Genomic DNA, 12,812 nt, shown 5'->3' on the forward strand with positions numbered 1-12,812 from the left:
ACACTACCATGGGAGATAAGGTTACTTCCACATCCGTTTTCTGGAATTAAAATTTTGCCGTTTTTGCTAATTTTCTCTAATGATTATCAAAAATGCAGCATTTATTATTGAATTTTTAACTAACAAACTATCTATTGAGGGTTCTTAATGGACCAAAAGCTATAGAAAGCCTGGTTTTGGCACAATCTTGCACTGTTACAATCCAAAAATATTTCGTATTTCAGTCGGTCTTTTTATTTTGAAGAAAAAATTCGATCTTTCTTTTCTTTATTAAAGAACACAACAATCCAAGTCAAAACCCACAGCTGATAGGTCCAAATGACTGCCTTAGCAGCTTCAAATTAGTTTATCTAATTTCTTCATCCGAACAGTTATGATCGTTTTCAATTTTAAAAATATTTGATTTTTAAATAACCAATGGCTTATTGAACTTTGCATTCTTTTTTTCTTTATTTGGTCAAATTGTAGCTTAGTGTATATGTTGTTTTACTCCTCTTTCTACTAAATTAAAATTAAACCTTCTTTGCGGTTTGACGCGTTAAGGTATGATTTTCTGGCTTTGATGCTTAGATGGCTTAGAATTCACATTTTTTTTATTTTTAGAATTTTTGACGTGTTTTTCCTCGTTTTATCCTATTATCTTAATAATGGCAGTTCACATATTACAAGAATGGGTTTCAAAATAAGGAACAATAGAACATAATGATTGTCTTAATCAATTTTGTTTAACTATCGTTTTCATTTTGTCTCTTCAGTTGCTTGACATTTCCTGGATAATGAAAGGTTTTACTGGTTTTCTATGGAAGAAAAAATAAGACTATATTCCAATTTGAAATGATAGCTGATGTATATATTATAAATTTGATAATGATAGTATATTTTTGTTTATTTATCACCAAGTCTAGCTAATTACAGCTCAAATATAATAAAATTGTTGTCAAGGGAAGGTGTAAATATACAGAATCTAATGGTTTTAAAGTATTCGTTATGAATCTACCGGCTTCGACATGGAAAAGTAAAAAAAAATTTTGATTTTTGTCTTTATTTGACGTCCTTTTTGTAGACGTAAGACGTATTGACATATTCTGAAAAAAGAGCTCTCAAGCGCTTCCTTTGAACAAATAAACGTACCCATTTAGTTACTTCAATTTGTCGCAAATTGTTTTCATGACTTTGAAAATAATTGTTTTCGAAAAATACAAGTGTATTTCTTAAATATTCTTCTTTTTCTATATTTTTGTCTAATTTTCTCCTAGTCTCATTAATAAAAGGTCGCATACCACATTTTTGGGTTTATTGAAGAAGGCGCAATCAAACATTTTTTGAGGGGCGAAACGCCTTTCGGCTTTGACAGATTTTTCTCGCAATTTTTAATTGAATTTTTGTTTATTGGCTCTATTTGTTGTTCATTTTGTAACAGCATAAAAAATTGAATAGTGACAAGTCTTAAAGCCCTCCTATAGAGGTATTAGAGGTATAGGTTATTGTAAACCATTTAGATGTTTTCAGTTGATATCTAATGGTTTTCATTATTTTGAAATCAATTGTTTTTGAAAATATAAATCAATTTCTTAACTTTGCTGTTTTTTGTTCTTTTTTATCTAATTGCAAACGAGCCATTTTATAGTGTGGTCACGTATCTTTTCTAGTGAAATACAAAATCTTTTGTTGAATTCCAGTTTTTTCCGACGCTATTTTGACCTTGCTATTAAGTTTTTTTTATATGGACATAAAGTTTTGAATGTAATTAATATTTGTTGTTATTTTTTGCTTTGGTATTTCGTTCGGCCTCGCTTTCCTCATAATAGCAGAAAGCATCATTCTAATACGGCGTTTTATATTTCAACGGATTGTTTGAGTTGGAGGCAATCTTCTTGTTCATACACCAATTTTTTTGAAAAATCATTTAGTTTTTTGGTTGTTTTAGGTGTTCGTCATTTGATAGACAATTATGCCAAAAATGTGATGAACGGGATCGGAACTTTATGTGCGATTGCATGTTACCGAGCCTCCTTGTTTAATTAAAAAATACCTGACATAATTTTGAATACATATAAGAAAACAAAGTTCTATTTCACCTGGGTTCAATGCAGCCTCCGGCCAGAAGTTCGCTCGTTGTAAACTACCAAAGATAGAAATTAACAAAGTACAACGATCTGCGCAATTAAATTTACAAAATTACCTCTGATCATCCGCTTTTGTGTTCAAAATGTCTCTGCCTGTGTGTTCAGAGTTCGGTCCTGTCCATCTCTAATTAAACCAAAACAACCTCTAATTCGGCATCATTCCCAGACATAATGTCTCATGATCAGCAGAACTCGAGAAACTGTCTAGACGTTCGTGCGCTCGAAGAGCTGTCCAGACCATGTAATTTGAGCACAGGATCTCCAGGTGTGCTCGATTACGAATTGATCTGGATTTTAAAGAAAATGGCTACAAAAGAATGCGCTAGTATTACCGCCGAAGATGCTGTTCTTATAGTTGCAGCCGAAAAAAAAGCTCTTTAGTCAGCATAGAGTTCCGGTTAAATCCGGAAAAATTAAGTTGGAAACATTATTGACTCAGATTAACAGTTGTCAATTTTCTCAATATCTCAAAGGAGCTGACCTCCATCTGATCTTTGATGAATATGACGTATTGAAGTGAAATATGATTTATTTTCGAACGAAATATCGTAGAAGTAAGTGTCAGGTGGCGCAGATCTAACAAAGTTTTACGCCGCTAAGAACTGTAAACTTTACGAGATATATCACGACTTTCAACGTATTCCCAATGAAAGGCGCGTGCGCTTGCTCTGATAAAATGACCACAATTGCTCTGATAAACTCACAACTATTGACAACAATTGTCCATCGTTTCCGCCAAAAACCTCGACCTGCGGAGAACCCTAAACAACATATCAAATGCTTAGGAAAAAAATACGGGCAGCCAGCGGGAAACAACCAGAAATTCAGTTTAAGCAACAAAAAAAACAAAGTTGTAAAATCCAAAAAAAAGAAACACAAGAGAAAACCAAGAAAAAATTCATAAAAGAAATGGCCTCTTTTGTGGCCTAAACGAAACATATTCCAAAAACGTTACAAGATGAGAAAAAGATCGGAGCTCAGCCGAACTCAACCCAGGTTTAGACCTCGAATTATGAAAAGACCATGCTCGAGGAAAAGGTGGTATGAAAAGACCATGCTTAACTCAAACAGCCCATGAAAAGAACTTAGCTGGACCTAATTGTTCAGCTAGACTTTGCCTCAACCAAAATTTTTGATGCTGGACTTTAGCTCGACCCAAATATGATGCTCGACTTTACCTCCACCTAAAGTGTTCATGCTGGACCCAAAAAATTTACATTTGCACTGCAAATTGGTTTTTGCTTATAACGCAGTCAACGGGTTTTACCGTTCAAATTTTTCAATGTTTCTCATATTTTGCAGAAAAATGAACTGTGCTATTATAAATATATTTGAAAAAACGACTTTTATAATCAAATGAACTAAATCATAATAAACTAAACTCATGTATGACGAAATGTCGATTGTTAGAGTTTTGTTAACTAGCTGAATTCAACCAAACAAATCCGCTATATTATTTAATTGCAAAAATTATTTTATCTTAAGAATTCATTATTTCTTAAGATTGTTTGGCGGAAATCCACCTATTTTTCGAAGTTGGACTGCATGTTGTAACGCTAGTTTGACGTTGCTGCTAGATGTTACACACTACACAAAGAATTATAGAAAAGTTAATTGCTATTAATCCCACAAAATGCGATCATCGACTCATGAAAAGACCATGCTCGACCTATTAAAAGACCGTGCTCGACTTTAATTGGCTATGAAAATACTTAGCTGGACCCATGAAAAGAATTTACCTTGACTTTGCTTAAGTTCTGGACTGTGTATTTATATTATAGTCAATAAAGACCCTGCTAGTAGAATTATAAAGTGTTTTCATAAGTCGAGGTCGGAACCTGGGAAGTTACATAAATGCGACCAACCTACATAGAAAACCTGCGCGCTTATCAAAGCTCAATCGTTAAAAATTGGATTAATCTTCTTTTTTACATCAATTTTTACAACTGCAGAGACAACTTCGATATTAGCGACAAAGGAAGCCAACATGTAACAAATTTCTCAAAATTTTCCAGTATTATGGTCATAACAAGAATTTATGCAAAAAAGAACAAAACGGAAGTCATTTAGTTTTCTTTACAACGAAACCTAATAGTAGTAGTAGTAGTAGTTATGATATAAGAGGTCGGACCCCATCAAGTGCTGACCATTAACAGTACTAGAAACGGCAATTTTAATATAAAGAAGAAAAGGAAACCAAAAATGTCTATTTTAGTTGATGATTTTAATATCAGAGAAAGCATCAAAACTAATGTCCCCTAATTTAACCTCAACATTTCCAATGTAATTGACTTCAATGTCCAGAGATGTGGAATGGAATGTTCTGGCAGCTCTGTTCTCTACAGGTGCTTCTGGATAGGTAGAGGCTTGCACCACCAACGAATCCCCTTCTAGTCCATAACTGACAGGTATCACTTCAAAGTCATATTGAGTTCCTCCCTCAAGTGAAACAGAAGTGAGCTCCTGGGACCATCCGTCTCTTCTCACATCAAACACCTTCTCTAGTCCGAAGTTTATCAGTTTGACCTTGAACCGGTGAACAGTTGGCTGTTGAGACCACGTGAGACGAACAGAATTGGACGAGAGATCAGTCTGAAGCAAAAAAATAGCATTTGCGAAACGCAATTATCTCTTGAGAAACATCTAACCAAGGCAAGGACAAACCAAGCCTGAAAATTGACACCATCAGAGCAAATAGCAACGATGTTTATCGATCGCAGACTTGCAATTTCACTGACTCAGTGCTGATTATAAATAATTAATTGACGATGCGTGAGAAGACTCTAGCAAAATTATTAATTGACTTGTAGGGTTTTCCGCCTTGAAGTTTCAACGCAAAAGATCTCAAGTGCGCTGAAATTACAAATCTAAAATAAATTCAGCGCGATTTCGGCACGCAATTTTTGCAAAAATCCTTTGAGCTTTTGACGAAATTCAGAACTTTTAAAACACAAAATTTCAGCGCTTTCTGTTTCTCTAATGGTACAACTTGCAAAGAAATCAGAACTTTTCAGCGCATTTTTTGCATACTTTCAGCATAAGTGACAGCATTTCTTTCTGAAATTAGAGCATCAAGTTCACGGTTCGGAACTACTTTTAATAAGAAAAAACAGTCGAAGGAGACAGTCAATCTAATGACTGAGCTGGGTTTTACGCCACAATAATGTTTGCAAAACAAGTAAAAATTCGCTGAAAGCGATTATTCTTTAAACAATTCAGTGAAACTGTTGCAAGCAAAACCAAATGTACGAAATTTCACCAAAACTTTCTAAGCATTTCACTGTTTTTCAAAGCATCGTTTTGAAAGGTTGTTTGGGATTAATTCTGTGATATAGTATACATTGGGCCATTGATATTGTAGTGCAAAATCCCTTACTTTTACTTAATCTTTGATTTAGTTCATTTTCATCATTTTAGTTCTTTTAATTTCACTGAATCTCTAGTTTAGTTCATTTTCGTCATTTTGTTCTAATTTGTTCAAATCCTGTTTGTAGATCAAATCTTCCTCATTCATGCTTGTTAAATTTGTTTATCTAAATTTGTGAAATAATTGTCTGTTCATACTGTCTAGTCATTCTGTTTGCCGCAACTTTCCAATTTTAGTTATGATCAAATTGATGATCACAGTTTGGTAGTTTTATTAAATTCATTCTTCTCGAATTCGAATTCAAGTTTAGTTATCTCTTTGCAATCCGAATTTTGCTTCGCTAATCACTCACTTTCACAAGACACAAATAAGACTACTTTTGGTAAGCGAAATAATAGTATACATTTTAACGCTGAATTGGCGACTCGAATTTCACTCTAAAGTGAAACTTAGACAAACGGATATTCAAAGCACAAAATTAATAGTAAATTCGCTCTATGAAATCCCTAATACTTTTGTATTAAAAAAATCCTGATTTTGCACCGCCAATCAATTCGACTACAGTAACCGATTTCTGTACGACATGGCGCAGTCAGCTCGTGAATCCCGAAAAACCCCGCTTTCAATAGAACCATTTTGGGAACGGTCTACATCAGATCCTCCAATACGTTGGGAGAAGTGGCGCATTCAAGTAAAAATAGCAATACTTGCAAGAGAGAACATAACGCTGGTCACGCTCCTCTATCCAAAGCCAACACATGTACGACTACCGGTCGAACCGAAATATGAAATGGCTATCGAAGATGCAACAGAGGATACGGAACGAGATCGGCAAATACGGAATAATCAATTGAAGTTGTGTGGCGAACGACCATGGTCTCTATGCGACCAAAAAAATGTTTCGCTTCTGTATCTCAGTATTGGAACGGAAGGAAGACGTCTTCTAACACAAAATTTTCGCCATGATAACCTCTACGATCTCACTATCCTCAAACTCTGGGAGATGCTGTTAATAGCTTTCATTCGTCCCAGAAATATCACCTTTGATCGCTATTTGTTTTTCTCAAGAAAACAGAAAAAAAGGGTGAAACTGTAGAACAATTCCACAGTGTTTTGAAAGAATTGGCGGAAAATTGTGACGTCGAAAATCGAGAAGAGGTGATAATCAGAGACATCTTCATCACGAATATGTTGGATGACGATATTCAACGCGAACTCCTTCGTGACACAGTCGACGCAGAAAGAGCCCTCAGTATAGCTGTAAATATAGAGATGGGTCATCAAAATCAACAACGGATCTCATCCAACAACAACAACAATAACAGCGCAACTGGCAGTGCAATCAATGCTATACAATCTTTCAATAGATTTCGCGGCGCAAATGCATGCGGAAATCAATCAGGCAGAGTAGCAGTCAATCGAGCAGCAATTGGTCAGCGTAGAGGATGTGGCCAAGTTTGGACTACAACACAACGTCGGGTTTGCCCTGCTCTGGGTAAGAAATGCAATCATTGTGGTCTACTCAACCACTTCACAAAGGTATGTCGGAAAAAAATAAATAATACACGAAAGTCTCGTCAAGATAATCGCATCAATAAAGTCAAAAATTCTGAAATTGCAGAACAAAACACACAATAGGAGAATCAAAATGTTAATTATATAAACTATAATGCACAGGTTAATTCTGATTATGATTCCTCAGACGATAATTATGTTGCAATGGTGGAAAGCCTTAATACACCAACAATTGCACTGCAAAACATGACGATAACAATTGGAAATACGGATTGGCATTTGCTCCTCGATTCCGGTGGTGGCTGCACTATCATAAATATGGCGCTTGCCAAGGAAATAATGTTCAATTGTATGCAAGCACAATGGTCAGAGAAAAAACCACTCGAACTCAAATCTTTTTCCAACGATATAGTTGAAACACTCAGAACATTAAAAACGCCAGTACGTTGTAATCATTGGAAAATTCAAAAAGCAAAAATCACGGTAGTTGCGGACTGTTTTAGACCCATTCTTGGATGTGATCTCTTTGATCAATTGGGAAGAACTATTTGACAAAAGCCTTGCCCGAACAATGAGATAAACAACGTTGAAAATCATTGTGCAATAAAAAAGAACTTTCGCAAAAGAATTTCCAGATTTAATTTCAAGAATTGTACAATTGAAACATTACACTGTCAACACAATATTTCATAGAAATTATCGTGTTACACACCAAAAAGGGAGAAAAGTACCGATCCATCTTCAGCCAAAAGTAAAGATTGAACTAAAAAAATTGTTAAATGAAAGACATATAGACAAACTAACAAATTGTTCTGACCTGTTCTTCATATCTCCAATAGTTATAACAGTAAAAAAAGATCAATCAATCAAAATCGCCTTAGACTCCAAAATCTTAAACAAAACTATTCACAAAAATAAGTACCAGATGCCGAATATCGATTCTTCAATTCAAACAATATCACAAACACTGTCAACTGCACAGCAGGAAACGGCTTATTTTACGACACTTGATTTGCAGTACGCGTATATCCAACTAAATTTACATAGCGATACGACCCGCCATTGTAATTTTAATTTTGTAAGCGGAGATATGACCGGCACTTATCGCTTCAAAACGGGATTTTATGGACTAACGGATATGCCTGCCGAATTTCAAAAAGCAATTGATTGTACACTCACCGGCCTAACCAAAAAATTCTGTATTCTAGACGATATACTGATGGTTAGTAGAGGCAGAAATCAACATCATCTCGATCTCGTATGTAAATGCTTAATAAAGTTAGATCAAGAAAATCTTCGAATCAATCTCGCAAAATGCCATTTTGCAAAAGAAAAATTGAATGGCTCGGGCACAGCAACACTCAAACAGACATAACACAATTATCCAATAAAACTGATGCAATTAAAAAATTATCATTACCTTCATATCTCAAAAATTAAGATCTTTTATGGGATCAGTACATCATTTGGAAAGATTTATCCCTAATCTATCTCAATTGTGTTATCCACTCAGACCTCTTGTTAAGAAAAACACAAAATGTGTCTGGACAGATGACCATGAAGAACAATTTAAGTTAATAAAAACGAAGATTGCTGAAACTACAGAAAATAAGCATTTTAATCCCGATCTCGAAACACGTATAAAAAGCGACGCTTCTCGCAAAGCTTTTGGTTGTGCATTGGAGCAAAGAACTCCAAACTGTTGGCACACTGTAGCTTTTGCGTCACGATTTTTAAATTCAGTAGGAGATCGTTATATCATCAATGAGTTAGAACTATTGTCTGTTGTATGGTCTATCCAACATTTCAAGTATTGCCTTTATGGTAAGCCATTCACAGTGATGACGGATCACAGAGCTTTGCTATCAATAATGAGAGAAAATAGAGCTAACATTACTTATAATAGTCGACTAACACGTTGGGTCGACAGACTATTACCTTTTGACTTTACAATAGATCACCTTCCCGGATCAAAAATGGGACTGGTTGACTATATCTCACGCGAACCACAGCAAAAAGCCGTTAATGTTTCTGCTTATGATGAGCAATTCATAGTTGCTAAATTGCACGCAATTAAACGTAGCGCGAAATGCTCTCAATAAAATGCAGAAATTTATGTTGATTTTGCGACGCGAAGTTCGCTTATAAAACAAGCTTCAAAAACTCCAGTAACATTTTAAGTAGTGAATTTGCACCGCAAAATCGAGAATATTCTGCGATTACGGAAAGTGACAATACAATTAGCAAATTAACTCCAAATAACTTAAATTCTAATACCCAAATCGAGAAGGCAAACATTCCACACTCGCTTTTTGCCCTAAATCAATCCGAAAAACAGTCGAGAAGACAGAAATCTCAATTACTTCCAAAGAATTGCTAGCCAATTTCAAAACGCTTCAATGATGTCGAACTCAGACGAAAAAACCCTCATGCAACTGAAATTTTCCACACCATCCAAAGTTCGGTTTGCCGATGAAGCAGGCTCATCCACAGCTCTCTCAGAACCAGCAAAATCATCTACTCCAAACACGGACACTACAACAGTTACTTCATCGTCCACGGATGACTTGTATACGGACGCCTTCAAATTTGCTTTGTCAAAGATATTTTCGAATAGTCTGATGGCGAGCCTCACATCAAAGGACGCAATCCTCAAGGAGATCAGGCACTGTGTACTTACAAAAAATAAAGACAGGTGCCGACAAATAAGCCTTCACATCCATAGTTTTTGAAAGGATCTCCATGTAAAAAATGAATGTGTGTGTATAGACAATCGCATCGCCATCCTCAACTCAATTAAAGAAGCTTATTTGGAAGCAATACATGCGACACACCCAGGGAGTTGAGGGATGACGGACATAACAACACACGCATGGTGGCCGTACATGCATCGTGACATCGTCACAAAATTGGCAAAATGTAACCCCTGCATCAAAATAATTAAAAACTTAAAATCTATTATTCCTGCTAACAAATGGCCACCCTTAAAATTTGCAAAGTACCAAATGAAGAATTTCAAATCGATTTTGTGGACCAATCTAAAATGAAAAGAATCAAGAATTCTATTTTCTTGCATGTATAGATCGATTTTCTAAATTTCCGACAGCGGAGTTGTTTGAAAGAGCAAATGCAGATAATATTTTGAAATTCCTACACGGAATACCTCGTTTGATTAGATTAGATCAAGCGCGGTGCCAAACTGGTGATCAAGTTAAAGCATTTTTTAATCAAAATAATATACAATTCATTGAAGCTCCAATACACGATCACAGAGCAATCGGACTAGTTGAAATGCTAATTCAAACAATCAAGAATCGCTTAGCTTGTATTAAAACAGCGGCCTGAAATCAATTTAATTCGAAGGCATCAACAAACTCTATTATTTATCAACTACGTATCCGTCGCCAAAAGATATTAATTTCTCGCCGTTGGAAGCACATTTTGGTAGAAAAGCAAATACTCAACTTAGTAATTTTTCAAACAAACCGGATTCGAGTGGTCTCACATATAAACCAATTTTGTCAAAATATTTAGATATGGAGAGAGTTCGTTGGGAAGAGTTGATCTCAGAGGACCATTGGGACACGGAGGAAAGAAGTGAGATCGAACTAGAAGCAAAAAAAGATCAACATAGCAAAGATGCGGTTCAACGAAGCAATGCAGATCCTAATAAGGAACCACGAGTAACCCCGCATCCAGATTTTGGTCTGGCAGTACCCAGAACGAAGGCCTCGCTAACAGTAAAATTAGCGAAGAAAAACCTAAAAGTAAAAGATCCAAGAAAATTCTGGACGGTCTTTACGAGATTTTGGCGCCTGGATCATCGGTAATCAAAACAGATGCCTACACTTCCATAATAAAAGAACCGGGGAAACGTGAATTCACAATTAGAAACTCTGATTTGGCTAAATTTGGATCCAAGGCAGAGCGACAAACAGATTTACAAATTTGCGCCAACAGAAGACCAAAAATACCATCAGGAAAGATCACAGATGATCTTATAAATCAGCACGCAAGAGAGGCAAGACGGAAGTTACAGGCAAAAAAAAGATGAAACACAAGAAAATCGCCGATGAATGAGCGCAGTCTCTTCAATCCTTTCAAATGTGACGAGAGCGTTGCAAGTACGAATGCCAGTAAAGCCGAAGAAAAGCCTGGTACCCTCAACGCCACAACCACCAACAGAGAGAGTAGTCATTTTCGCACCGCCAATTGCATTACCAAATACGTCTATAGTAATTGCGGAGCCACCAACACGACTCAAGCGCAAGGCAGCAACAAATCTACTGAAGCACTACAACCTACTCAGAAAAGAAAGCGCTCCTCTCCATCAATAACCGATTCTGATGACTCATTGGCATCCAGACAAACATGCTCACCAACAGCTTCATCAGTTTCCGCACCTTCACGTCAAAAACGAACACAATTGATTGAACAACAGCAAATACAGAACAAATTGATTGCATCTACGATTTAAAAAGCAGCCATCAATAATCAAAGTGTAGAATCGGATTTTACAGAAGGTCCCTGTTCGCCGGTACAATCATTCCCAACTCAATACTAAGTCTCTCCAAATTATTAAGGACCCGAAACATCAATGACAGTTGGTGAGGCGGAACTCATCTACGAAAGCGACTCTGCTTAAATTCATTACAAACATTATAGTATTATTTATAGTAACCAGTACATATTTTATTAATTGTCTGATAAACTACTACGTTGTTTGTTTTTGTTGAGAGGGAAATGTGATATAGTATACATTGGGCCTCTGATATTGTAGAGCAAAATCCCTTAATTTTACCTAATCTATGATTGAGTTCATTTTCATCAATTTAGTTCTTTTAATTTTACTGAATCTTTAATTTAGGTCATTTTCGTCATTTTGTTCTAACTTGTTCAAATCCTGTTTGAAGATCAAATCTTCCTCATTTATGCCTGTTAAATTTGTTTATCTAAATTTACGAAATAGTTGATTGTTCAGACTGTCTAGTCATTCTGTTTGCTGCAACTTTCCAATTTTAGTTATGATCAAATTGCTGATCACAATTTGGTGGTTTTATTTAATTCATTCTTCTCGATTCTGAATTCAAGTTTAGTTGTCTCTTTGAAATCCGAATTTCACTCCGCTAATCACTCTCTTTCACAATACACAAAAAAGTCTACTTTCGCTAAGCGAAATACTAGTATCCATTTTAACGCTGAATTGGCGACGCTAATTTTACTCTAAAGTGAAACTTAGACAGACGGATATTCAAAGCACAAAATTAATTGTAAATTCGCTCTACGAAATCCCTAATACTTTTTGTAACAAAAAGTATCCTGATTTTGCTCCGCCAACCAATTCGAATACAGTAAACGATTTCTGTACGACAAATTCCTTGGAGAAAAGCAACTGATAATTCAGAGCAATTGCTACCTCATCGTATTGGTATTTGATATTCGGATACTTTAGATCTTAGATACTACCCGGAGTTTGGTGGCAGAGGAAATCATCGTTGATTCAATCTAAAAACATTCTGTTTTTCAGGATGACCAGTACTCAGTTCATATCACAATTTACACAGGATAGTCTTGATCTTTGAGCAAAACTGAGTGCATGAAAAATAATATGTTCAGCTTTACTCCCGCCAACAAAGTTTGCTTTATATGCGATTCGAACTTCCGCGTGGGTACTTGTAACCTTTAATTTGCGTAGCAAGCCCTAACCACTAAGCTAAATGGGCTTTGTGGTAGTTGCCTACAAACTAGCGTATGTATAATTAGTGTGTACACTTCCAAAGTAATTACCAGTTATAAGCTACAAA

The 12,812-nt window shown here is 35.8% G+C and overlaps 1 protein-coding gene across 1 annotated transcript in view; it reads right to left on the minus strand.

The window, feature by feature from the left end:
- The window catches only part of LOC142352075 (uncharacterized), a 182,777-nt gene that overhangs the window by 45,323 nt on the left and 124,642 nt on the right, over positions 1-12,812 (minus strand). The window contains exon 16 of the mRNA XM_075404432.1: positions 4,395-4,718. Coding sequence (XP_075260547.1) covers positions 4,395-4,718 — 324 coding nt within the window. The remainder of the gene's footprint in view (positions 1-4,394; positions 4,719-12,812) is intronic.

The sequence above is a fragment of the Convolutriloba macropyga genome, chromosome 13 (assembly GCF_964194025.1).
Source record: "Convolutriloba macropyga chromosome 13, txConMacr16.3, whole genome shotgun sequence".
Taxonomy (NCBI): domain Eukaryota; kingdom Metazoa; phylum Xenacoelomorpha; order Acoela; family Convolutidae; genus Convolutriloba; species Convolutriloba macropyga.